At 40.6% G+C, this 27,722-nt stretch overlaps 1 protein-coding gene across 1 annotated transcript in view; it reads left to right on the top strand.

Annotated features, from left to right (window-relative positions):
• RAD50 (RAD50 double strand break repair protein) overlaps positions 1-27,305 on the top strand; it is a 99,036-nt gene extending 71,731 nt beyond the window's left edge. Inside the window, exons 22-25 of the mRNA XM_079917436.1 lie at positions 21,203-21,288; positions 21,829-21,971; positions 24,282-24,415; positions 25,868-27,305. Coding sequence (XP_079773562.1) covers positions 21,203-21,288; positions 21,829-21,971; positions 24,282-24,415; positions 25,868-26,054 — 550 coding nt within the window. The 3' untranslated portion in view covers positions 26,055-27,305. The remainder of the gene's footprint in view (positions 1-21,202; positions 21,289-21,828; positions 21,972-24,281; positions 24,416-25,867) is intronic.
• The last annotated feature ends 417 nt before the right edge of the window (positions 27,306-27,722 follow it).

The raw sequence follows: 27,722 nt of genomic DNA on the forward strand, positions 1-27,722 counted from the left end.
TAAGTAGTGTATTGTTTAGCCTCCATGAGTTTGTATTTTTTACAGATTTTTTTCCTGTAATTGATATCTAGTCTCATAGCATTGTGGTCGGAAGATACTTGATACAATTTCAATTTTCTTAAATTTACCAAGGCTTGATTTGTGACCCAAGATATGATCTATCCTGGAGAATGTTCCATGAGCACTTGAGAAGAATGTGTATTCTGTTGTTTTTGGATGGAATGTCCTATTAATATCAATTAAGTCCATCTTGTTTAATGTATCATTTAAAGCTTGTGTTTCCTTATTTATTTTCATTTTGGATGATCTGTCCATTGGTGAAAGTGGGGTGTTAAAGTCCCCTACTATGAATGTGTTACTGTTGATTTCCCCTTTTATGGCTGTTAGTATTTGCCTTATCTGTTGAGGTGCTCCTATGTTGGGTGCATAAATATTTACAATTGTTATATCTTCTTCTTGGATCGATCCCTTGATCATTATGTAATGTCCTTTTTTGCCTCTTGTAATAGTCTTTGTTTTAAAGGCTATTTTGTCTGATATGAGAATTGCTACTCCAGCTTTCTTTTGATTTCCATTTGCATAGAATATCTTTTTCCATCCCCTCACTTTCAGTCTGTATATGTCCCTAGGTCCGAGGTGGGTCTCTTGTAGACAGCATATATACGGTCTTGTTTTTGTATCCATTCAGCCAGTCTATGTCTTTTGGTTGGAGCCTTTAATCCATTTACATTTAAGGTAATTATCAATATGTATGTTCCTATTACCATTTTCTTCATTGTTTTGGGTTTGTTATTGTAGGTCTTTTCCTTCTCTTGTGTTTCCTGCCTAGAGAAGTTCCTTTAGCATTTGTTGTAAAGCTGGTTTTGTTGTGCTGACTTCTCTTAGCTTTTACTTGTCAGTAAACGTTTTAGTTTCTCCGTCAAATCTGAATGAGATCCTTGCTGGGTAGAGTAATCTTGGTTGTAGGTTTTTCTCCTTCATCACTTTAAATATGTCCCGCCACTCCCTTCTGGCTTGCAGAGTTTCTGCTGAAAGATCAGCTGTTAACCTTATGGGGATTCCCTTGTGTGTTACTTGTTGTTTTTCCCTTGCTGCTTTTAATATATTTTCTTTGTATTTAATTTTTGATAGTTTGATTAATATGTGTCTTGGTGTGTTTCTCCTTGGATTTATCCTGTATGGGACTCTGCGCTTCCTGGACTTGACTATTTGCTTTCCCATATTAGGAAAGTTTTCAACTATAATCTTTTCAAATATTTGCTCAGTCCCTTTCTTTTTCTCTTCTTCTTCTGGGACCCCTATAATTCGAATGTTGGTGCACATAATGTTTTCCTAGAGGTCTCTGAAACTGTCCTCAATTCTTTTCATTCTTTTTTCTTTATTCTGCTCTGCAGTAGTTATTTCCACTATTTTATCTTCCAGGTCATTTATCTGTTCTTCTGCCTCAGTTATTCTGCTATTGATTCCTTCTAGAGAATTTTAAATTTCATTTATTGTGTTGTTCATCATTGTTTGTTTGCTGTTTAGTTTTTCTAGGTCCTTGTTAAACATTTCTTGTATTTTCTCCATTCTGTTATACCAAGATTTTGGATCATCTTTACTGTCATTACTCTGAATTCTTTTTCAGGTAGACTGCCCATTTCCTATTCATTTGTTAGGTCTGGTGGGTTTTTGCCTTGCTCCTTCATCTGCTGTGTGTTTCTCTGTCTTCTCATTTTGCTTAAGTTACAATGTTTGGGGTCTTCTTTTTGCAGGCTGCAGGTTCGTAGTTCCCGTTGTTTTTGGTGTCTGTCCCCAGTGGCTAAGGTTGTTTCAGTGGGTTTTGTAGGTTTCCTGGTGGAGGGGACTAGTGCCTGTGTTCTGGTGGATGAGGCTGGATCTTGTCTTTCTGGTGGGCAGGTCCACGTCTGGTGGTGTGTTTTGGGGTGTCTGTGGCCTTACGATGATTTTAGGCAGCCTCTCTGCTAATGGATGGGGTTGTGTTCCTGTCTTGCTGGCTGTTTTGCATAGGGTGTCCAGCACTGTAGCTTGCTGGTCATTGAGTGGAGCTGGGTCTTGGCATTGAGATGGAGATCTCTGGGAGATTTTTGCCGTTTGATATTACGTGGAGCTGGGAGATCTCTTGTGGATCAGTGTCCTGAACTTGGCTCTCCCACCTCAGAGGCACAGCCCTGATGCCTGGCTGAAGCACCAAGAGCCTGTCATCCACACGGGTCAGAATAAAAGGGAGAAAAAAAAGAAAGAAGAGAGCAACCAAACCAAACAAATCCACCAATGATAACAAGTGCTAAAAAATATACTAAAAAAAAACAAAAAAACGTACAGACAGAACCCTAGGACAAATGGTAAAAGCAAAGCTATACAGACAAAACCACACACAGAAGCAGACACATACACACTCACAAAAAGAGAAAAAGGGAAAAAATATATATATCGGTGCTCCCAAAGTCCACCTCCTCAATTTGGGATGATTTGTTGTCTATTCCGGTATTCCACAGATGCAGGGTACATCAAGTTGATTGTGGAGATTTAATCCGCTGCTCCTGAAGCTGCTGGGAGAAATTTCCGTTTCTCTTCTTTGTTCGCACAGCTCCTGGGGTTCAGCTTTAGATTTGTACCCGCCTCTGTGTGTAGGTTGCCTGAGGGCGTCTGTTTTTTGCTCAGACAGGACGGGGTTAAAGGAGCAGCTGATTCGGGGGCTCTGGCTCACTCAGGCCGGGGGGGGGGGGGGGGGGGGGGAGGGAGGGGTATGGAATGCGGGGCGAGCCTGTGGCGGCAGAGGCCAGCATTTACAACAATCTGAGGCGCTGTGTGTTCTCCTGGGGAAGTTGTCCCTGATCTCAGGACCTTGGCAGTGGCGGGCTGCACAGGCTCCCGGGAGGGGAGGTGTGGATAGTGACCTGTGCTCGCACACAGGCTTCTTGGTGGCTGCAGCGGCAGCCTTAGTGTCTCATGCCCGTCTCTGGGGTCTGCGCTGATAGCCGTGGCTCACGCCTGTCTCTGGAGCTCCTTTAAATGGGGCTCTTAATCCCCTCTCCTCGTGCACCAGGAAACAAAGAGGCAAGAAAATGTCTCTTGCCTCTTCGGCAGCTCCAGACTTTTCCCCGGACTCCCTCCCGGCTAGCTGTGGCACACTAGCCCCCTTCAGGCTGTGTTCACACCGCCAACCCCAGTCCTCTCCCTGGGATCTGACCTCCAAAGCCTGAGCCTCAGCTCCCAGCCCCCGCCCGCCCCGGCGGGTGAGCAGACAAGCCTCTTCGGCTGGTGAGTGCTGGTTGGCCCCGTTCCTCTGTGAGGAAATCTCTCCGCTTTGCCCTGCGCACCCCTGTTGCTGCGCTCTCCTCCGTGGCTCCGAAGCCTCCCCCCTCTGCTTCCTGCAGTCTCCACCCGCGAAGGGGCTTCCTAGTATGTGGAAACCTTTCCTCCTTCACAGCTCCCTCCCACTGGTGCAGGTCCCGTCCCTCTTCTTTTGTCTCTGTTTTTTCTTTTGCCCTACCCAGGTACGTGGGGAGTTTCTTGCCTTTTGGGAGGTCTGAGGTCTTCTCCCAGTGTTCAGTAGGTGTTCTGTAGGAATTGTTCCACATGTAGACGTATTTCTTATGTATCTGTGGGGAGGAAGGTGATCTCCATGTCTTACTCTTCCACCATCTTGAAGCTCCCCCAGTCTAATGGGTTTTAAATGGTAAATCATTGTGGTCTTCATTTGCAGTCCCAATTTCTAATGATGCTGAACATCTCTTTATGTTTGATCATGTTTCTTCTTTGAAATGTTTGTATTGTGTACCCATTTTTATTAAAATTTAATTTTTGGCTATGTTGCTGCCCGCGGGCTTTCTCTAGTTGTGGAGAGCGGGGGCTACTCTTCGTTGCGGTGCGCGGGCTTCTCATTGTGGTGGTTTTTCTTATTTCAGAGCACGGACCCTAGGCACATGGGCTTCAGTACTTGTGGCACGCAGGCTCTAGGGTGTGCGGGCTTCAGTAGTTGGTGGTGCACAAGCTCAGTAGTTGTGGCCTGTGGGCTCTAGAGTGCAGGCTCAGTAGTTGTGGAGCATGGGGTTAGTTGCTCCACAGCATGTGGAAGCTGGACCAGGGATCAAATCCGTGTTCCCTGCATTGGCAGGCAGATTCTTAACCACTGTGCCACCAGGGGAGTCCCTGTACCCATTTTTAATGTATTATTGGTAGTCTTACTGATTTGCATGTGTTCTTTTAGCTCTTCTGAATTTTAATTCTTTTTCAGTTATATGTGTTGTAAGTATCTTCTCAAGTTTTTATCTTTTCACTTCCTTATAGTGTCTTTTAATAAACAGATTTGATTGTAAGATAGTTATATTTACCAGTCTTTTATGGTTAGCTCTTTTGTGTCTTAAGAAATCCTTCCCTATTCCTATATTTTCTTCTAAAAGTTTTAAAGTTTTGATTTTCACATTCAAATACATTTAAGTATTTAATTCTAAATTGAATTTTATGTACAGTATGAGGGAGGAATCCAATTTCATTTTTTCCCTTATGGATACCAGTTGTCCTGGCTCTGTTTATTGAGAAATCTAATCCTTTTCTAATGATCTGCAGTGTCACTTCTGTCATGTCAGAATTCCATGTGTGCATGGGTCAGTTCTGGGTTTTATATTCTGTTTCATTGGTCACTTTGTCTATCTCTGTGCCATTACCAAGACTGTTGTAATTGCTACAACTTTACAGTATATTCAGCATGTAGCAAAATTTTGTTTTTTATTCAGTCTGTCCATCTTTTGTCTTTTTTTTTTTTGGCGGTACATGGGCCTCTCACTGTTGTGGCCTCTCCCGTTGCAGAGCACAGGCTCCGGACGTGCAGGCTCAGCGGCCATGGCTCACGGGCCCAGCCACTCCGTGGCATGCGGGATCTTCCCGGACCGGGGCATGAACCCACGTCCCCTGCATCGGCAGGTGGACTCTCAACCGCTGAGCCACCAGGGAAGCCCCCATCTTTTGTCTTTTAACTAGTGAATTTAGTCCGTTCATTTCATTGTGATTGATTACTTAGTTATATTTATTTCTATTTTTTCCTACTTTCCTGACTTCTATGGGATTGATTGATTTTTCTTTATTCCTCCTTTTTCCCTTCTTTGGGTTGTAAATGATATATTATACTTTAGTTATTTGGGTGTTTACCTTTAATTTTTTAACATGCATATTCGACCTAAAAGAAATCAAATGTATTGATTCCCAAAGGGGTCCTGGAGCAACATTATCAGCATCACTTTGGAACTTGTTAGAAAAGAAAATTCTCACTTTCTACTCCAGACCTGTTATTTCAGAAATGTTAGGGACAAGGCTCAACAGGCTGTGTTTTAACAGGCCTTCCAGGTGATTATGATGCACATCAAAGTTTAAGAACCATGTCTCTAATATGACTTGCTTTATCTTCTTCTTGAATGTTAATTAATTTCTCCTATCTGCTGTGTTTCTATTGTCTGGTATTTTCATTTTACCTTGTTTTTATATCATCTCAAATTAGTAATAATTAATGTTATGGTTTCATAGTCAGTGCTTATTTGGATAAGCCCGCATATGTTTACCAATTTCTTATGAATCCCACTCTTTCCTTCTTTAGCTTCAGTTACTCTCTCTCTTTAATTTTATTTTTTTGAAGTACATCCTTTAATAATTTTTTTCAGTGAAGGATTGTTAGTAGTAAATTCTCTTCCAGTCTTTGAAAAGTCTTTGCTCTCAGTCTTGATAGTTTAGCTGAGCATAGGTTCTAGATTGAAAGGTTTTTTTTTCCTTTGAGTACTTTGAAAATATTCCATTTTTTCCTGACCTCCATGGTTGCTGTTGAGAAATCATTCTAATTATTCCTTTGGAGGTAATCTGCCTTTTTTCTCTGGTTCTTTTAAGATTTTTCCCTTGTCTCCAGTATTCTGCATTTTTTTTAGAGTGTGTCTAGATTTAGGTTTAGTTTTAGTTGTATTCAGAAATTATGCCTATTGATTTGAGGGTTGATACCTTTCATTAATTTTGGAAAATTCTCATATATTATCTCTTCAAGTATTATCCTTGCTCCATTTCTTACTATTATCCTCTCCTTCATTTCTCTTTAGACATAAATAAACCTTGTCATTCTCTTCCTTCTATATTGCTTAACCCCTCTTGAATATACTGGTAATACACTGGGCAACTTCCTCATAAATACCTTCCAGTGCACAGATTCTTTAGCTGCTTCTTATACTGCCTATTGAGTTGTCCTTTTAAAATTTACTTTTCATTTCAAGGTATTATTCAATTCTATTAGTTCTTTTTTTTTTTTTTTTTTTTTTTTTTTTGCAGTACACGGGCCTCTCACGGTTGTGGCCTCTCCCGCCACGGAGCAACAGGCTCCAGACATGCAGGCTCAGCAGCCATGGCTCACAGGTGCAGCCGCTTGGTGGCATGTGGGATCTTCCCAGACCAGGGCACGAACCTGTGTCCCCTGCATCGGCAGGCGGACTCTCAACCACTGCGCCACCAGGGAAGCCCTATAAGTTCTATTTTATTCATTTTCAGAAATTTTTCTTTTTTTCATAATGTATTTTTTCCTTAGTGTTTTGATTCCTTCTTGTATGTCTTTACTCATTTTAAGTATACATATTTCATATTCTTTCACATTGTCATTTTTTAAAAATTATTTTATTTTTTGGGGGGGTGTTGGGTCTTTGTTGCTGCATGAGGGCTTTCTCTAGTTGCAGTGAGCAGGGGTTACTCTTTGTTGTGGTGTGCGGGCTTCTCATGCCAGTGGCTTCTCTTGTTGCAGAGCACAGGCTCTAGGCATGTGGGCTTCAGTAGTTGCAGCATGCTGGCTCTAGAGTGCAGGCTCAGTAGTTGTGGTGCACAGGCTTAGCTGCTCTGCAGCACGTGGGATCTTCCCGGACCAGGGGTAGAACCCATTTCACTTGCATTGGCAGGTGGATTCTTAACCACCAGGGAAGTCCCCACATTGTCATTTTTTTATTTCGCATTTTTAGGAGTCTCTTTCTACTATTTTGTGTGCTGATTCTAGCCCTAGTGAGGTATTTCTTGGGTTTCATGTAGTGTTTAATTGTAAGCTCATCTTTAGTAGTGCTTTTTTTTTTTCCTATGAAGCGCCCTTGTGACCTTTTTGTGTGGATGTCCTTCCACACAGAGATTTGTTTTGTATCTGCTGGGCACTCTGGGATAACACTGGCCTAAGTCTAGTTTTTATGTTAATTTTTCAATTTGGGAGTTCCTGAACTACACTGGTGGTATAACAGAGGACCTTAAACCCATGTAAGACATTTGCCCAGTACTTTGAACTCACAAATTATTAATTTTCCACTCTTTTATTGAAGGTTGCTGTTCAAGAGTCTCAGCCTTTATGTTGGGAGTCACTTCTTTCTGCCTCAGTTGGGTCCTATGCCTCATCTTCTGTCCTGGGTTATAATACTGAAACTCTGGGTTATGAAAATAGTAATTAAATTCATCTGCGGTATCATATCACACATTGACCGTTCTGGTTTTTAGTTCCATCTTTGTTTCCACCATGTAGGGATTTGCCTTTCTTTCTTGTAAACTCAGCTATAATGTAAAATAAATTTTGTTATAAACCTGTCTAGCATTTCTAGGTATTTGTAGCAGGAGAATTATCAGTCACCTTAGATTTTATCCGTTGCTGTTTTCTAAAAAGGAAAATATCCTCTTCAGTGCTAAGAGAAGTACACAGACAGCATCTCTTCTCTTTTAAGGCTTCCTCTGGAAAGAGCATAGTGAACAGACCAGCCTCAGCAGTGGCATTCAGACCACAAGGCTCAGGAGGACAGGAAGACCCACTTTTCAGTATGAGGATTCTTTTAGTTAATGATGATAGCAAAGGTGGCCCCAGAATCACCTAGCTATAACTCTGGCAATACAAATTTTGGAAAGTACATAGTCTTTTAACATAAGTGAAAATTGGAACTGAGCCAGTTACGTTATTTTCAAAAATAAATACTAATAAGATTTTTGTTGGATTAAGTTCGACTTCTACAATGACTTTCGGAGGGACACATCTTTTGTCGTCTTTCACTGTGAGTGAATAAGTTAACATTACAATGTTCCTTGGGTCCAGAAACGCTCATAGGTATGTATGTCTGTACCAAGTGGAAACTTTTTTTTTTTTTTTTTGCGGTACGCGGGCCTCTCACTGTTGTGGCCTCTCCCGTTGCAGAGCACAGGCTCCGGACGCGCAGGCTCAGCGGCCATGGCTCACGGGCCCAGCTGCTCCGCGGCATGTGGGATCTTCCCGGACCGGGGCACGAACCCGTGTCCCCTGCATCGGCAGGTGGACTCTCAACCACTGTTTTGAAATAAGAGCATAAGCAAGACATTACTAAAGAATCCTCACCTCCTGGACTTCCCTGGTGGTCCAGTGGTTAAGACTTGGCGCTTCCACTGCAGGCGGCTTGGGTTCGATCGCTGGTTGGGGTATGAAGATCCCATATGCTGTGCCACGGCCAAAAAAAATTCCTTGCCTGGTAGACTATTCATACATAACATTTGTCTTTTTTAAAAAAAAAATTCCATAATTCCTTTTAGTCTTTCCAGCTATAGGTATATATGCCTTTAGAAGCCTTTTTACTTCTTGAGTTCTTTTTACTTCTTGAGTTCCCCTGCATCGGCAGGCAGACTCTCAACCACTGCGCCACCAGGGAAGCCCCCTTTTTTTTTTTTAAGTCCATTATAGCATTCAGTATAGAGTCAGAATTAAAAGGGGAATTTACAGGCCATTTAGTCCAGCTTTCTTTGTCATGTTACATTCTTTATTTTTTATTTATTCATTTGGTTGCGCTGGGTCTTAGTTGCAGCAGGCAGGCTCCTTAGTTGTGGCATGCAGACCCTTAGTTACGGCATGCATGTGGGATCTAGTTCCCTGACCAGGGATCGAACCCAGGGTCCCTGCTTTGGGAGTGCAGAGTTTTAACCACTGTGCCACCAGGGAAGTCCCAGTGTTACATTCTTTAATGTATATTGTTAAATTCTCTATTTCTTAAGAGCACTAAGGAACTTGACCAAGAAAACGTAGGTTTCTGTTGTTTCTATTTAAACATGCTTTAAGACTAAATTTCTCAATGGCGGGGGCTCTGCAGAGGAGATACTAATATTAATTCATTACTTAATATGTGTTAGCCATAATCTAATTGAATTCGGGCATCTACCTGTAAAGGGCAAGTATTCATCAGAGAGATTAAGAAGACTGTCCAAGATTACCCAGCTAAATGGTTGAGATAAATTAGATCTCAGAACTAAGGCCTTTATATTCCCACTCTGCTGTGCTGCTACCATGGTCCCCCCCACCCTTTTTTAACCTTTAAAAAACTAATACCAATATTTATATAGAAAGTTTTCCTAACTGTTAATTAACTCATACTTCCTGGTTTAGAGCCACAATAGTCAACTTATTTTTATATATTTTATACCTCCTTAGCAAAGTGTGTATGTGCATAATATATATTGTCATATGTATTAGGATTTTGTTCAATTAAGATTTGAGTGCTTACATGTTTTCTACTGTTCTAGATACTGTATACTAAGTATACAGGGATGAAGAAACAGAAAATTAAGAAATAAATCCATAAACAGTGAAAATTAACTATGGTGATGGGAATAACTGAGGGGCTACTTTAGGCCTTTTCTAAGGCAGAATCTTTCTGAGAATGTGACATTTAAGCTAGGACCTGATTGATGAGAGGAAGCAAGATATGCACAAAGCTGAGATGCAAGCATTCCAGATGGAGAGAGTAGCTGATTCAGAGGCCCTAAGACCAGTACAAACATGAGGTGTTCAAGGAATAGGAAGAAGGCAAGCGTGGCTGGAGTATAGTGAGCAGGGGAATAAGGTCGGAGGAAGATGGTTCCCAGAGTATGCCATGCCTTGCAGCCTTGGTTAACAATTTGATTTTATTCTAAGTGTGATAGGAAGTCACTGGATGGTTTGAAGCAGAGAGGTAACGTAATCTGATTCATAGTTTGAAGAAATCACACTTGTTGCCGTGTGGAGAATGCATTATAGGGGCACCCAGGAGAGAGTGGTGGACTGGTGTAGGATGGTAGCAGTGGAAATGGAGAAAAGTAGATGGACTCCATTTTTGTTTTGCAGATAGAGTTGACAGGCCTTGCTTCTGAATTGAATGTAGGGGAGGAAAAGCAAAAGAAAGAAGAATTGATCCTACATGTGTTTTCTTGACCAGTAGGATGTTGGGAAAGCAAATTCCCATTCCCTAAAATGGGCAAGGTTGGGGAGGGGAAAATCTAGAGTTCTGTTTTGGACACTTTAAGTTTGAGGTGCCTGTAGACTTCTAAGTAGAGATGTCAAGCAGGCAGTTGGATGTATAATCTGGAGTCTAGAGCTCAGGGGAAATGTATAAATTTAGGAATTATCATCATATCTGTAGTATTTAAAGCCATGGAATGAGATTACATAGGGAATAACTGTGGATAGAGATGGGAAGGGTCCCAAAACTCACGATGTTTACAAATGCAGTGAAAAAGTAGCTGATGAAGTAGAAGAAAAATTTTAAAGGCGTGGTAGCTTGAAAACCAAGTACAGAAAGTATTTCAGGAGTCTAATGCTATTGAGAGGTCAAATGAGATGAAGGACTAAGAAGTGACCCTTGAAATTGATAAAATGGAGGGTGTTCATCACTTTGGGGAGCAATCTCAGTGGCATGGTTGGAACTGAAGCCTTAGAGTTGGATGAGGAGAGAATGGGTGGTAAGAAATGGAGACAGTGAGTATAGATAATTCTTTAAAAAATTCTGTGAAGAGGAGCAGAAAAATGGAGTGCTAACTAGAGGGGACAAGAGGGGCCAAGTTAGGTATTATGTAGGTTGGTTTTGTCTTAAATTTTATGTGCACATATTCTGCTACAAGGTAGCTCTTCCTCTTAGTACACTGACCTGCAGACCTGGGGTTTCATGTGTTAACTAAATAGAAAACTATACCTAGGAGCCCTCCTGCTATCCCTACAGACCCTGAGAGCCATTGACAGCAGGAACAAGAGGAATTCCCTCAATAAGGCACCTGTTCATTCAAAAACCCCTGTTCTGTCTTCTCTTGGCGGACTCTGGGAAGACAGAAATATCATACCCTGTCCCTCCTGCAAAGTGGTAACTGTTCAATAGGGGAGACCATGGTAGGTGCTGCATAGTCTATACTTGACCTGGGCCATGAATAATGAAGGAAGGGCCTTTCAGTAGAGAGAAGTGCCTCAATCATAGAGGCATCACACTGAGCGGAGTGAGGGCATGTGAGGGAGCTTGATGGGACCAGCCAGGAGCTTGTGGGGGTGGGGAGGTACAGTGGTGCTTTCCAGCAATTTAGGCTTGCCTAAGGAACAAAGTCAGGCTGTTTACTGAGTTCTGTTATCTGGTTATCAGATGCGTTCTTCTAAATGAGAAGAAAAGAAGTGGTACCGATTTCTCCAAAATTGAGTGTTTGTGGGCTTATGCTTGCAAATCTTCTTAAGGTTTATACTGTGAGCCTTAAATTTGCCTTCTCACCTAGAAGAAAGTAAGGTCCAAAATTTCCCATATTGTTTCACCTCTTAGAAGAAGCATGTAGTCATTGTAATTGTTGCATTCATCTGTCTATTCAAGGTAACACAGGAAATTAGCAGTGCATTTTCAAGAAAAGCTGATTACCATCTGTTATTAGTAATCATCTAAAACAATCACTGATTGTAAGCATTGCTAATGGTCAGAGACACACTAGATAAGAAGGGGGAAAACATCCATTATTTAGAATTTATTATCCCTTATCCACCCCCTTAAAAGAAGACATCAATTAAAATTAAGTGATTTTGGAATATATCAAAGTACACTGTTCTGCCCTATCCCCAAAGTGTTCCACTGTCATTTTCCCCCAAATGTGGAATGTTGAACATTAAGTCATATTTCTTCTGAGACTCAGTGGAAACATGTAAGTTTTGCGTCGAAGGCAGCCAACTCTCTTTGAGTCTTTTCAGAGCCTGGCTTCTTACACTCAAGCAGAGCTTGGGGGTGAGGCCTTTAACCAGGACTCACCTCATGGCCACCATTCTAATCTTGTCTTGGATACAGTACAGTTTCACATCAGCAGCCCCTGTAGCATCAAATAAGTAGATTACAAAACCAAATGATAGCTGGTGGCATTTCACACTCGCAGGTTTTCTTAACCAAATATTTATCAAGCACTGTGTTAATAGTGGGTGACCCATTGCCTGAATTTTAAAAGCTGATATTTGGGAGTTTGGCTAAAGGAAATACAGCAATTCAACAGTTTTAAGTGTTTCAGGAAATTCGTTTAATAGTCTTAAAGGTTTTATCCAGAAAAAGACATTTTTCTTTTAAATGTGCAACTTAAGTTTGGCAAGTTAGGGATTTTAAATTGTGCTAAGTAATAAAAACCACTATTAGTTTGGAACGTGATACTCAGTAGAATGTGATACTCATCATATCACTTCCTTTATACTAGAGGGCTTCCGCTGACCTAAATGTAGGGAGATGGGAAATTCTCACGGTGGTAACTACAGTAGGGAAGAGTATTCAATCAAAATTGATCTTAGCCAATTTTTTGGCAACCTGTATATCTCATAGTTTGGTACAATTTTATATACAAAGATAAGGATAATACTGTTGGCAAATGTCTTTTGTAAGTATAATCTTCTCTACTGCTTTTGTCCAGCTTGGATAATCTTCATGAACTTATTTGTTTTTATCCTACTTATGAATTTTTTTTATTAGGAAGGCACACATATATTTGGCCCTTCTAATTATTATTTTATTTACTGAAATAGCTTGAGACATGAGGAAATCCAGTTCAAATTTTGCAAAATGGTAACTAACCTTCCTCAGTAGTTTGAGTCCTGGAGATGGCTAAAATACGAAAGATGTAAGAGCTGGAAGGGTCTTTTCCTGGCAGGTGAGATTTTGGTCTACCTAATGACTAATGACCTAATGACATTTGGTCTAATGACTCTTTTTCAGGCATTCAGTTCTCTGGTAATGACTAAGTCTTGAGATGATTTTAAAAATGACCTCAGAGCAGGGCAGCAGTAAAAACCCTGAACTACTGTCCTGGGGATGCCTAATATGCTTCATTTGTGACATCAAGCTAGAACCCATGTGTACTTAGAAAGTAGATAACTCCGAGGCTTGCAGAAGCTTTTCATCACAGGTCCAAGTGTGGAGGCAGTTAGCTTAGAACACAAAGGAAAGTCATCTAGAAATTGCTGGGGCAGAAGCCATAGTGCAAAGAGGTGCTGAAGGATAGTATATAGTTAGCTTGGCATTCAAAGGAGGTGTCTGTGTGAAGAAGGAAGGAGGGGCATGGATGAAAACAGCTCTACATACTACACTAGTGCATACCCCTTTCTCTCCTTTTTAAATAGACTATTTTTTGGAGCAGTGTTAGATTCACAGCAAAATTGAGCAGAAAGTACAGAGATTTCCCATATATCTCTGCCTCCCCCCACCCCAACCATAGCCTACCCCACTATCAACATCCCTTACCAGAGTGGTATATTTGAACAACCTACATTCACACATCATACTCACCAAAATCTGTAGTTCACATTAGGGTTCACTCGTGGTGTACATTCTGTGGGTTTAGACAAATGTTTAATGACATGTGACTACCCTTATAGTATCATATAGAATAGTTTCACTGGTATTTGTCTTTCTGCCTTTTGGCCTCATTGTGCCTCCCTTAAAACAGTAAATATATTAGGCCTTTGTCATTTGTGAGGATCACATCCTAAGACTTCCATGGATCACCAAAATTATAAATACCACTAAAACCATCATTTGTCCTCATAAAATGCAACAGATTGTTACTGAAATTTTCAAGGAAATTTTTCAGATTCTTAAGAATATTTAAATATAAGATTGATTTATAAATCACTGTTTTCTTAGATCTTAGACCTTTTCATTTTATTTTGGGAATCAGTTTTCACAAAACATACACTTAATATGAGTTAGTACTATATGCATTTAACTGAATGACATGCACACTCCAGGCACATGGTGGTGCTGATGCAACCAGCCAGATGACCACTTACCTACAATAGTTTCCAGCCCAGGAAATTTATATCTTTGCCTCAGCAGAATGATAGTTTACTAGAGGTCATGGACCTTCAAGGTCATTCTTAAATGTTAGTTACCTGTAAGTCCAAGTGCTAAAAAGTGTGTTAGGTTAATCTTTGCGTCTGTATAGTTCAGTCAGCAGTCAGCTCCCACAGGGTTCCTGCACAGTTCTGTTTCAGAGCTGCTTTTCTTCCACAGCCCATGCCTAAGTCAAGCCCTCCTTAACTCTTACCTGTATTACTGTGGTAACTTCCCCCATCTCGTTATCCCTCCCACCCCTGTTAAACTTCTACCAGGTTAATTTTCTTAAAGGTGGTGGTAGCTATTCTCTTCTAATTTTAGGAAAGACTTCCACACCTGGCCTTCCCCATTTCATCTCACTACTCACTATATTCTAACCAAACTGAATAATTTTGTTCCTTTAAGACACCTTGCATTTTACTATGCTGTTTCTCGTCCTTTGAATGTTACCTTGATAGAGCCCTTCCCAAACATGTAATTTTTTCCTTCCTTTGTACACCATAATATTTTGTGCCACTTAACCCATTCAGCCTTGTATTACAGATATTTATGCTTCCTCTACTCCATTATTCTGCAAATCACAGAACATGGTTCAAGCTGGGGCTTCGGTTCATTTCCGTGACAATGTCTAACATTTATTCAGCACTTAAGTAGTATTACATTGGTGACATATTTTCATTTCCTTCACAGTGCTTTTTCATGTATGTACACACAAATCTTTTTTGTTTTGTGTGAATAGTATCACACTGTAGGTGTTTTTTGTTGGTTTTTTTTCCACTTTACCATGTGATGAAAATCATGTTCATATATGTAAATCACTCATTATTTTTAATGGCTGCATAATATTCTATAAAATGGATATTACCTACTTTATTTAACCACTGATAGACATATTAGGAAGCCTTTAAATGCTTGCTACTACAGATAATGCTACAATATATAGTTGTGGTGCACAGGAGTTGCTCTGTGGCATGTAGGATCTTCCTGGATCAGGGATTGAACCCATGTCGCCTGCATTGGCAGGCGGATTCTTAACAACTGCGCCACCAGGAAAGTCCCTGTTTTGTTTTTAAATTCCACATATAAGTGAGATCTTGTCTTTTTCTGTCTGACTTACTTCTTTTAACATAATGCCTTCAAGGTCCATCCACGTTGTCCCCAATGGTAGGACTTCCTTGTTTTTTATGGCTGAATGATATTCCATTGTATGTATGTATGTGTATGTCTGTATATAGAGATATGTTATAGATATAGATATATATAGATATAGATACATATAGGTATATATTTCACATCTTCTTTATCTATTCATCCAACAATGGACACTTAGATTTTTTCCGTGTCTTAGCTATTGTAAACAATGCTGCTATCAGCACAGGGGTGCAGATAACTTTTCAAGATAGTGTTTTCATTTCCTTTGGATATATTCCCAGAAGTGGAATTGCTAGAGCATATGGTAGTTCTAGTTTTAATTTCTTTAGGAACCTCTATACTGTTTTCCACAGTGGCTGTACCAATTTACAGTCCATCCCACCAACAGTGCACAAGGGTTTCCCTTTCTCCATACCCATGCTGTCATTTGTTATCTCTTACTGGTGATGGCTGTTCTAAGAGGTGTGAGGTGATACCTCATTGTGTTTTGTTTTTTTTTAAGATTTTTTATTTATTTATTTTATTTTGGTTGCATCAGGTCTTAGTTGCACCACGCAGGATCTTCTGTTGCAGCACAATGGCTCTTCATTGTGGTGTGTGGGTTTTCTCTCTCTAGTTGTGGCGCATGGGCTTAGTTGCCCCGCAGCATGTGGGATCTTAGTTCCCTGACCAGGGATCGAACCTGCGTCCCCTGCATTGTAAGGCGGATTCTTTCCATTGGACCACCAGGGAAGTCCCTCATTGTGGTTTTAATCTACATTTCCCTAATGACTGTGAGCATCTTTTTTCATGTACCTGTTGGCCATTCGTATAACTTCTTTGGAAAAATGTCTATTCAGGTCTTTTGCCCATTTTTAAATTGGATTTTTTGTTTGTTTCCAAGTTTTATGGGTTCTTTATGGGTTTTGGATATTAACCCCTTATCGAATACATGGTTTTCAAATATTTTTTCCCATTCTGTAGGTTGTCTTTTCACTTTGTTGTTGGTTTCTTTTGCTGTGCAAAAACTTTTTAGTTTGATGTAGTCCCACTTGTTTATTTTTTGTTGCTTGTGCGTTAAGGTGTGATTCCCAAAGAATCATTACCAAGACCCATGTCAAGGAGCTTTCTTCTAGGAGTTTCACAGTTTCAGGTTTTACATTTAAGGCTTTGATCCATTTAGAGTTTATTTTTGTGAGTGGTGTAAAATAGGGATCAAGTTTCATTCTTTTACATGTGAATATCCAATTTTCCCAACACCATCATTGAAGAGACTGTCCTTTCTCCATTGAGTATTTTTGGCTCCCTTGTCAAATATTAGTTTACCATATGTGCTTGGGTTAATTTCTGGGCTGACGATTGTGTTCTCTTAGTCTGTTTGTCTGTTTTTATGCCAGTACCATACTGGGGTTTTTTGTAAGTCTTTTTTTTTTATATTGAAATATAGTTGATTTACAATGTTGTGTTAGTTTCAGGTGTACAGCACAGTGATTCAGTTATACATACTCTTCTACAGATTCTTTATATATATATATATATATGAATTTATTTATTTATTTATTTTTGGCTGCACTGGGTCTTTGTTGCTGTGTGCAGGCTTTCTCTAGTTGCAGCAAGCGGGGGCCACTCCTCGTTGCGGTGCGCAGGCTCCTCATTTTGGTGGCTTCTCTTGTCGTGGAGCATGGGCTCTAGGCACGCAAGCTTTAGCAGTTGTGGCACATGGGCTCAGTAGTTGCGGCTCGCGGGCTCTAGAGTGCAGGCTTAGCAGTTGTGGCACATGGGCCTAGTTGCTCTGCGGCATGTAGGATCTTCCCAGACCAGGGCTCAAACCTGTGACCCCTGCATTGGCAGGCGGATTCTTAACCACTGTGCCACCAGGGAAGCCCCTACAGATTCTTTTTCCTTATAGGTTATTACAAAATATTGAGTATAGCTCCCTGTGCTATACAGTAGGTTGTTGTGGTTGGCTATATTACATATAGCAGTGTGTATATGTTAATCCCATCATCCTAATTTATCCCTCCCCTCCCCCCTTCCCCTTTGGTAACTGTAAGTTTGTTTTCTACATCTGTGGGTCTTTCTCTGTTTTATAAATAAGTTCATTTTAATCTGTTTTTTGTTTTTTCAGATTCCACATGTAAGTGATATCATATGATATTTGTCATTCTTTGTCTGGCTTACTTCACTTGGTATGAAAATCTCTAGGTCTGTGTTGCTGCAAATGGCATTATTTCATTCTTTTTTATGGCTGAATAATGTTCCATTGTATATATGTACCACATCATCTTTATCCATTCCTTTGTCAATAAATAGTGCTGCAGCAAACATTGGGGTGCATGTATCTTTTCAAATTATGTTTTTCTCCAGATATGTGCCCAGGAGCGGGATTGCTGGATCATATGGTAGTTCTATTTTTAGTTTTTTAAGGAACTTCCATACTGTTCTCCATAATGGTTGTACCAATTTACATTCCCACCAACAATGTAGGGGGGTTCCCTTTTCTCCACATCCTCTCCTGCATTTATTATTTGTAGACTTTGATGATGGCCATTCTGACCAGTGTGAGGTGTGATACATCATAGTATTGATTTACATTTCTCTAATAATTAATGACCTTGAGCATCTTGGCTGTTGTGTTTTGGTTATCTATATGTCTTCTTTGGAGAAATGTCTATTTAGATCTTCCACCCACTTTTTGATTGGGTTGTTTGTTTTTCTGATACAGAACTGTATGAGCTATGTGTATATTTTGGAGATTAATCCCTTGTTGGTCGCTTCATTTGTAAGTATTTTCTCCCATTCTGTGGGTTGTCTTTTCGTTTTATCGTTTCTTTTGTGTGCAAAAGCTCGTAAGTTTAATTAGGTGCCATTTGTTTATTTTTATTTTCATTACTCTAGGAGATGGATCCAAAAAGGTATTGCTGTGATTTTTTTTTTTTTAGTTTTTATTTATTATTTATTTTTGGCTGTGTTGGGTCTTTGTTGCTGTGCGCACGCTTTCTCTAGTTGCGGGTAGTGGGGGCTACTCTTCGTTGCAGTGCACGGGCTTCTCATTGCGGTGGCTTCTCTCGTTGCAGAGCATGGGCTCTAGGCACATGAGCTTCAGTAGTCGTGGCACTTGGGCTCAGTAGTTGTGGCTCGCAGGCTCTAGAGCGTAGGCTCAGTAGTTGTGGTGCATGGGCTTAGTTGCTCCACGGCATGTGGGATCTTCCCGGACCAGGGATTGAACCCATATCCCCTGCACTGGCAGGCAGATTCTTAACCCCTGCGCCACCAGGGAAGCCCTGTGATTTATTTCAGAGTGTTCTGCCTGTGTTTTTCCTCTAGAAGTTTTATAGTATCTGGTCTTACATTTAGGCCTTTAATCCATTTTGAGCTTATTTTTGTATATGGTGTTAGAGAATGTTCTAATTTCATTCTTTTACATGTAGCTGTCCAGTTTTCCCAGCACCACTTATTGAAGAGACTGTCTTTTCTCCATTGTATGTTCTTGCCGCCTTTGTCATAGATTAATTGTCCATAGGTGTGTGGGAGTACCATACTATTTTAATTACTATAGCTTTATAGTATAGCTTGGAATCAGGAAGTGTGATACCTCCTGCTTTGTTGTTCTTTCTCAGTGTTTGTTTGGCTATTTGGGGTCTTTCATGGTTCCATATGAGTTTTAGGAGTGTTTTTTTCTATTTCTGTAAGAAATGCCATTGGAATCTTGATATGGATTGCATTGTATCTATAGATGGCTTTGGGTAGTATTGACATTTTAACAATATTAATTCTTCCAATCCATGAACATGAGATACCTTTCCTTTTTTAAATTTTTTTATTTTTTGGCCCTGCTGCGTGTCTTGTAGGATCTTAGTTCCCTGGCCAGGGATCAAACCCATGCCCTCAGCAGTGAAAGCACAGAGTCCTAACCACTGGAGTGCCAGGGAATTCCTGCCTTTCCATTTATTTTTGCCTTCATTTTCTTTAATCAGGGTCTTGTAGTTTTCATAGTAGAGATCTTTCACCTCCTTAAATTTATTCCTAAGTACTTTATTGTTTTTGATGCTGTTGTAAACGGGATTGATTTCTTTCTTTTTTAGAAAATTCATTGTTAGAGAATCTCAATTTTCTTAATGGTAAAATGGAGATAACCAAATCTAACTCTCAGTATTGTAGTAAGGATTAAATGAGATAAAATATGATTATTTAGCATAATTGTACCTTACATAAGGTAAATGCTCATCACTAGTAGCCACTTACATTGTTATTCCTTCAAGTAGATTAATGTAGTTACTGTAATCATTGCACAGTGGGGTTGTAAGCTCCATATTAGCAGAGAGATAAGATACAAAGATAAGTGAATGGTCCAGCCAACAGTAGTGGGCATCCACTCTGTCTGCCATGATCGTTGGTGAGTCTGGATCCCTCTAAGGACTAGAGCTTTTTCCTGCATTGTTGTCTCTCAGCAGACCTACCCATGGGCGAGGATGCACCACCTCTGTTGTACCAGGGAGCTGTGGTGTAGGCTATGTGTGTGCACCTGGGACATCTGTGCCCCACCTGGAGCTTGTTCTCCACATTGGGAGTGCTTATTTATGTTGATTATGGAAGATTTTTAACTTGAATGGAAAGATGACATTTTTGAAAAGTCATTTGAAAAATCAAGATCATAATGTGTAAAGCTAAGCATTACCTGATTGGTCTCAAGAACATTCTCTGAGGTTTTTTTTTTTTAAAACAAATACTTAGAAGTTGTGTCTCTGTCTTTTTGACAGAAGTATAAAATCTGAGACTGAGATAGATGTATAAAATAGAAAATGGAGACTTGTTGCATTCTCATCAACAAGCGGAATATGGTTTTTTCTGGTTTTTATTACTTCACAGTCCTTTCATCTGATATTTAAAATGTATTTATGTTGAGTCATTTCTTTCTCTTTTGCTGGTAAACCGGAAGATCATGAAATGATTCTGCAGAGGCAGTAGCATTACGTTCAGTTTCTTTTTTTGTATATATCAGATAAGAGACTTGTAAATGGAAGTATGTCCGCCTCACATCCTTTGCATGGTAATGGCAGTGATGTTTGCCTTTTTGTGACTGGTGCAACATTTATTAATTCATAAACCCACTTCCAAATAACCTAAGGGCTTTTTGACTAAAGGTGACTCTAGTAAGAACAGTGTTAGATTTTGACAGGCTACTTTTGTTTTTACAGACATTTTTCTTCTTTTTAGTGTTTCGAAACTACTAGTATTTTAAGAGTGTTTTGGGGGTAGAGGGGTGCCATGGTCAAAGAAAGTTAATGCACATATTTGGAGTTAGGGTTTCTGAATCTTCAACTAGGAAGGGAAAATAAAAGTTTTGAGGCTCAGCTCAGCTTAAGCCTCTTTATCACCCTCTCCGAACCAACACTTGTGGTTGGTAAAAAGCTCACAGATCTGAGAAATAAAAGCAGCTTAAGAGGTTGACTTTGGTCAACCTTAATAATAATAGAAGAGAAAAAGGGCAGCAATTCCAGAGATTCACCTATTTTCCCATAGACTAGGGGACCCTGTACATCTCCTGTCCCCTCTTTAACTCACTGTCATCTGTTCAGCAGGGCTTCCTATAACCAGTTGGTATCAGTGGAAAGAGTCCTTCCATTAAGCCTAAGAAATGTCTCCTAAAAAATTGTTTCAGAAGTTTTCACAGTATTTGAGCATTTAAGGGAGTGTTTGTCATATCATAGAGAGTGAAAATGGAGAAGGATAAGGACTCCAGAGTGCTGGAATTATATATGCCTGAGAGTTTGCCATACTAGCCAATAGCAAGGTTTTGGTTCTGTTTATTTTTTCCAGCTCTTACTATATTTTACTTTTATCATTGAGAATATTGGGGAATTTATCTCATGATATTACTTATTATATACATTATTATACATTGCATATTTTTAATATATACTGTTAAATTTATTGTTATAATATGTTATCTTTAAAGTATCAATGGCTTTTTCCAGAGCAATAATGAAATTTCACAGTATGAAAATGGAAGAAATCAACAAAATTATTCGTGACCTTTGGCGAAGTACCTATCGTGGACAAGGTAATTAACATGGTGTATCATGAATGCTCTTTCTAAAGCCCTGTATCCAGCTCTTCCCTCATAAGACTGCTCATCATGCCAGTATTACCTCTGGGCCCCTCTCTGAACATCTCTTTCCGATTTTCTAAGAATTCTTATCTTAGAATTCTTAGCAAGAAAAAAATGCAAAGTTTTCTATTCCAAAGCCTGACAGGACTTACAGATTTGGCCATGGTGCACATTATATTTAGTTGATGACGTAATAGGTTCTGTCGAAGTGCAGATAGGGATAAGCCAAAATGTGATAAGAAGAAAACCATCAGGAGGAAACTCTTAATAGGGGAACTAAGAAAAAAGCACCTCTGAGACTGAGGGTTGGGGCATCTGGTTGCTTCTGGCCAGGAATCTTCATCACCAGAGAAAAAGTTTCCAAACCAGCCAGTGTTTTCCTCTGGTAATGTCAGCCTCGCATGTTGCTTGTAACTTACTTTGATAAGGTTTGCAAGTGAGAAAAGGCTGCAGAGTGTAGGTTCCCCTAAAATCTTCTTCTTTCTGTGTCAGATATTGAATACATAGAAATTCGATCTGATGCCGATGAAAATGTATCAGCTTCTGATAAAAGGCGGAATTACAACTACCGAGTGGTGATGCTAAAGGGAGACACGCCCTTGGATATGCGAGGACGATGCAGTGCTGGACAAAAGGCAGGTATCTCAGGAGCCTAGGGAACCACCTGTACACAGAGAATTGAAAAAGAGGAATCATTGTTAGTGCAGTGGAAGCACCCAAAGTTGCCCTTGAATGGTAGGAAGCTCCTTATAGCACTCCTTGCTGCCATGGAAAGTGAATCAGGCTCGGTCACTCTCATTACACTCTCTCAATTCTAACCAGCATTTCCTGCAACATTATGTAAAGTAGGTTTTTAGAAGAGGGGCCTGAAACAGTCTCACAGGATAGCCTAAATGTAAACCAAGAAGTTGAAGACCATTCATTGTTCCACAGCACTCCTTACGAGAATAAGGTTACTGGGTTATCAGTTATAGACACACCACTATTTTATGTGACACCAAGAAAGAAAAAATTCAATTGTAATTGTAAGATGCATCCTCATTTCAGAGAAGTCAAAGGGTGGGGGAAGGGCATCTTTTAGTCAGTGACATACAGTATTAGCAAACCAGATCCTAGATTGAGCCAGATGAGGCATTACAATAAGTGAGAGTCTAATTGAGAAGGTAGCCTCATCATAGGACTGAGTCCTCACCACCACTCCCAGCCTAGCCTTTGGGCCTGAGGACCATCTAAAAGAAGGGTCTGCCAGGGTCAAAGGCTTTGATACCCACAGGTGCCTCTGTCCCCCCCCCACCACATACACAGGGACTCAGTGCTGGGCCAGACCATCTAGCTCTACAGGAAGCTCTGGGAGGATAGCCTGGGTTGGATATGTAGAGCACAGAGGAATAAAGTTTCAAAGAGTTGGGAAAGTGGGACCTGCATCCTTAGGGTACAAGGCTGGGTTCTTTCACTGTGCACTGGTTTGTAAAAGATGTTAAAGGTTTTTGAGCTTCCTCCTTTCAGATTAGAAGCAGAACATTATATTTGATAACATCTCTGGACCCCTGATTTTCTTAACAAAATTTTATAGTTCCAGAAACGGATGCTCACATTATCAGAGTTACTTTCATAAAAGGTTTGCAATTTTTGCTTAAAGACACTCTATGCATGTATGCATTTTGTCATCAACCCGGACAGCTGATACCAACTTATAAGGCATCTGCAGATTATTATCTTAATCATAGTCTGCAAAAATGACAAATTTGTGATCTACAGGCAGTATCCCCTACTTGTATTGATGATTTTTTGTGGTAATTATGAATGAGAAAATGGTTTGAAACATGTCCGTTTGGATTAAAAATACTTTCTGAACAAAAGCAGATTTCCTATAGCTACTCCAAATTATAAAAATTAATTAGCAGTAATTGCTTCCCTGGTGTTGGGTGACAGAATAGACAAATGGTTTGGTAGAGGTGGGCCAGGAGCTCCAGTCATATCCCACTCTGAGTGGGTGGTGGTGCAGGTGGCAGCAGAAGTGCCCATCCCCAAAGGGCCAGCGTCAGAGCAAAGCTATAAACTGCTCTAAAATCACTAACTCACCCACTGATGCTCCTTCATTCACAAATCGGGGTGGGTGGTGGAGGGGGCATTACATCTCACACAGAAAGTAGTGTATACTTCCTAAACTAGTTCTTCACTCTTAATTCTTTGTCCCTTGTACCCTCAGATGGCTTCAGCAGTGGCCTAGTTTAGTATTAGGCTTCTATTAACCACAAAAGTGCCTCATAGTTTGGGTTGCTTGGATTTCCTACAGTCAAGCTTAAATAAAACCATACTTCTGTACTCCTGGTACTTTTTCCCCTCCCTTCCTTTCCCTCTCCCCCCCAGAATCATACACATAAACATTTAAGTGTGGGTTAGAGCAGTGGTGCCTCTTTGGGAGCCATAGATCTCACAGAACATAGAGATTTAAAGATGTCTCTGAGAGAAAAGGTGTCTGTGAGGCTCTGGAAAATGTATTATGTCTAAGTTTTCTAACAAATCTCATTATCAGGAAAATAGCGAGGTCATGAATTTTTAAGGTTGTTAATCTTATAGCATTATTAAAATTACTAGTTACAGATAAATGTTAATGCATTTCTGATTCAAGTCTGTAATTTGAAGTTTTGTTGTAGCTGATGTGAGGTGTTTGTGCAGGGTCAGCACTGCTTTTAGCATTGTATTTCATTGCAAATGATAGGATGAGATAATGCAAATGATAGTTCACCTTCTGGAACGGCATGAGCGTTTGGTCACAGTGCCAGGCTCTCCCAAACAAAAGAGCAGTGATTTACCTAAGGTCAGTGATCCTGTGACATTGCCCCACCTTTCCCTTCTAAAGACATTATGCCAGGTCTGCCTGCTTTTCTAAGGTGAATGAGAAAAATGTGCAGTGCAGCTAAGCTCTGGTGCTTTTGTTCCAGGTATTAGCCTCACTCATCATTCGCCTAGCCCTGGCTGAAACATTCTGCTTAAACTGTGGCATCCTTGCTTTGGATGAGCCAACGACAAATCTTGACCGAGAAAACATTGAATCTCTTGCACATGCTCTGGTTGAGTAAGTATCTCAAATTTGGGGCCAAGTTATGAAAGTAAGGTTAAGAGAATTCTATGATGAAAATCCTCTGCAGATGTGTCTTCCTTGAGGAAACTGGTTTTGCCAGACCTTAGGCTTTACCTGGATCGTAATTCTTCAGATGCTTAAAAAAAGAACTACATGGTGAACAGCCACCCCAGACACATCCTGCATCTCCCCAAGAGTGTTCATAGGGAAACCCATGGTGAGGGTCTCCTGGCTTGGTTTGGTTTTCCTGTAAACCCACCAGAGGGGCCCACATGTCCTGTACAGGAGTTAGCATTCCCTGCTAAAGCCTTTCTAGGTGGTAACGGTAGTGACAGTGGGTTTTAGACTATTTCCCCAGCTTCTCACGTGTGTCAGCATCTATGAGGAATGACAGTGCTTACTCAGAAAGTGTATTAGTGGTGAAGTAGAATCCAGGGGGTAGAACTGCATACACTTTTTACCATAGTTCACCTGTGGTGGGTGCACGCTCTAGGGATAGGCAGCCCTTGCTTATGGGCTGTGCTGGCAGAGGAAAGGCACTTTCTGTGAGGTAGAGAAGCTATTTTGGGTACTTCTGGCTCCAGACAGACTCCTTCTAGCAGGGAAAACATTTCCTGTGTGATAGCAGGGATGGAACCAGAAGGAGACTTGAGCAGCCACAGAGCCACCTTTCTCCAGCCATCTCTCAGTGGTCCCGTGTGACCAACAAGTAAGGGCTGGTGCTTTTGAAACCTAAGTGCATCCAGCTCCAGGCAAGGGATAAATAAGTGGTTAGGTAAAAGAAAAAGTCTTTCAAGTCTCAGACGCGTAACTACCTCAGCACATAGATAACGAGCAAAAATGTTCTCAGTACACCCACTCAGGCCCCCTGTGTGTCATACCAATGATGCATCCAGTGACTGTTGGTGGCAGAATTCTAAGTAGACCCAGCTCCTAAGAAGGCAGTGGGGCTCACAGTGTTATTCCCCTTGCCTGTAGTCTTTGTCTTTTTTTTTTTAATGTAATTTTCTTCCAGAGAAAACTAGTATCAGGTCAAGAAAACCCCAGGCAAAAGAATAATCAGACCCCAAAAGTTGAGCAGCACAGATACTAAGGAAAACTCAATTAAACATTTCCACCTGCTTTAAGAATAAACTAGATCATGTATTCTCACCAGTCTCTAAGCCAGACCTGAGTGAAGAGTCATGCATCCCCACTGTCTGGAGAGGAGATGGGACTGCTACCTGGCTGGGCTGAAGGCCTGGATCCACACCCCCCTTCCCCCCGCCACTTCCTGCAGGGCTGTCAGAGGCCCTCCCTGATACTCACACAGCACACAGGAAAAACCTGGTCATCACACACAGCATACATTTATGTGTCTGACAAGGTTCTCAGTGCTTTTTTCAAATAAAAGGAAGGGTTATTTATGTTCTTTAGTAATAAAATGTTATAAATATATTGTTTCAGGATAATAAAAAGTCGCTCACAGCAGCGTAACTTCCAGCTTCTGGTGATCACTCATGATGAAGATTTTGTGGAGCTCTTAGGGCGTTCTGAATATGTGGAGAAATTCTACAGGATTAAGAAGAACATTGATCAGTGCTCAGAGATCGTGAAATGCAGTATTAGTTCCCTAGGATCTAATGTTCATTAAAAACATTCAAGATTTATATGCCTTAGAAACATGGGTCCTCAGCCAACTGCTTATTTCTGGTATTGAGTCAATATGAAAATACGTTCTTTCAAATGAGCCTTGTGTCTAGGGTTTTTAATGTCTGAGAGGTTCGAAAATCATTAAAATTGTTTCACATGGAATTTGGACTGATTCCCTGAACTTCATTCCCCCTCCAGGCAGCCTCTGACAGGCCTGTGGGGCTCAACAGCAGCACAGTTGGACTCAGCTTCCCTGCTTCCCTTCCTAGCACTGATGAAGGAGTCTGTGGGACCTGAAGCTTCTTACTCGCCTTTCACTTCTCAAAGCATTAGTGAGAAGCAGTTCTCTGCCTGGATACTTTATGGCTTGGGCATTTAAAAAGTCAGTGTTAAGTGTTACCTGTAAATTTATTTCTTTGGATACGGTTTAAAAAACTGTGTTATCAGTATTAATATCTGAAGATGACAGAAATGACTGAATATTAATATTTGGCTCTGCTCTTAACTTTATAAATCTGGGTAAGTGACCTCTCCCTCTCAGGGCCTCAGTTTCCCCAACTAAAATTTGAAGTAGTCGAATGGGGGCTTCAGGGTTTGAAAAGTACCTTAATTATCTAACTCAATACCCACTGTCTTCCCTCCCCACATATCCCTACTAGGTAGTCATCCAAACCTGGGCTCTTTCTAGAGGGAGGAAGTTCCCCACTGTGCACATCCACGTTTGGAAAGCTCTGCCCAAGAGCAAGGCCTCTCTTCACTTGGGGCCTGACCTGCATTCATGAAGGAGTCTGTAACTTCCCCATATGTCTATGCTATTTATCAGTTTGGCCTTACCATGAATCCCGATTGCTCTCCAAGTATGCAACTCTGGTGTGGAAGGAAAGCAGAGCTCGCTCAAAGTCAAAACTGGCTCCCCGTGGGGTCCAAGCAGACCTGGAAAAGCAGGCCTCATTTTCATTCCAGATGTTGTTTCTAATAAGAGCCTAATCATACCCTTTCCCTGGAATTGCCAGCTGACAACTTGAAGCCTTTCACAAGCATTCCACACAGAATGCTACCAAGTGATGCACTTTCGAATTAGACTTTTAGAGTCCGTCTGTCAGTCATGTGGCACAATCACTAGGAGCCAAGAACCACTTGGCAACCACTAGAAGCTGAAAAAGGCAAAGAAACAGACTCGTCCCTCAGAGCCTCCAAAAGGAACCAGCCCTGCTGACACCTTGACTTTTAGCCCAGTATACTGATTTTCAGACTTTTAGCCTTCAGAATTACATAAGAGAATAATACTTGTTTTAAGCTGCTGAGTTTGTGCTTATTTGTTACAGCAGCAATAGAAAACTAACACACTATCCACTGTATATATAATCAATTTCTGTGTATGTAATATACGAGTTACTACTATCCTTGAGACAATTGAAAAAAGGTTACTTATCATTTTTTATGTTCTGTGGTTCACAGAAAGGATGCTGGTTGAGAAAGTCTGATCCAGACCCTTACCCAGTCCATGGATGAAAGGGCCAAGCAGCACAGCCACCACTCCAGCCACCTGCTTCTTGTCCACTGACTGACAATGTTCAGTCATCCTAATTAGCTTTGAAAAACTAAAATCACCATTATTAGCCAAACTAGCATGATATCAACAAAGGTACCATGAGAAAAAAACAGCAGA

This window comes from Stenella coeruleoalba (genome assembly GCF_951394435.1).
Source record: "Stenella coeruleoalba genome assembly, chromosome: 3".
NCBI lineage: Eukaryota > Metazoa > Chordata > Mammalia > Artiodactyla > Delphinidae > Stenella > Stenella coeruleoalba.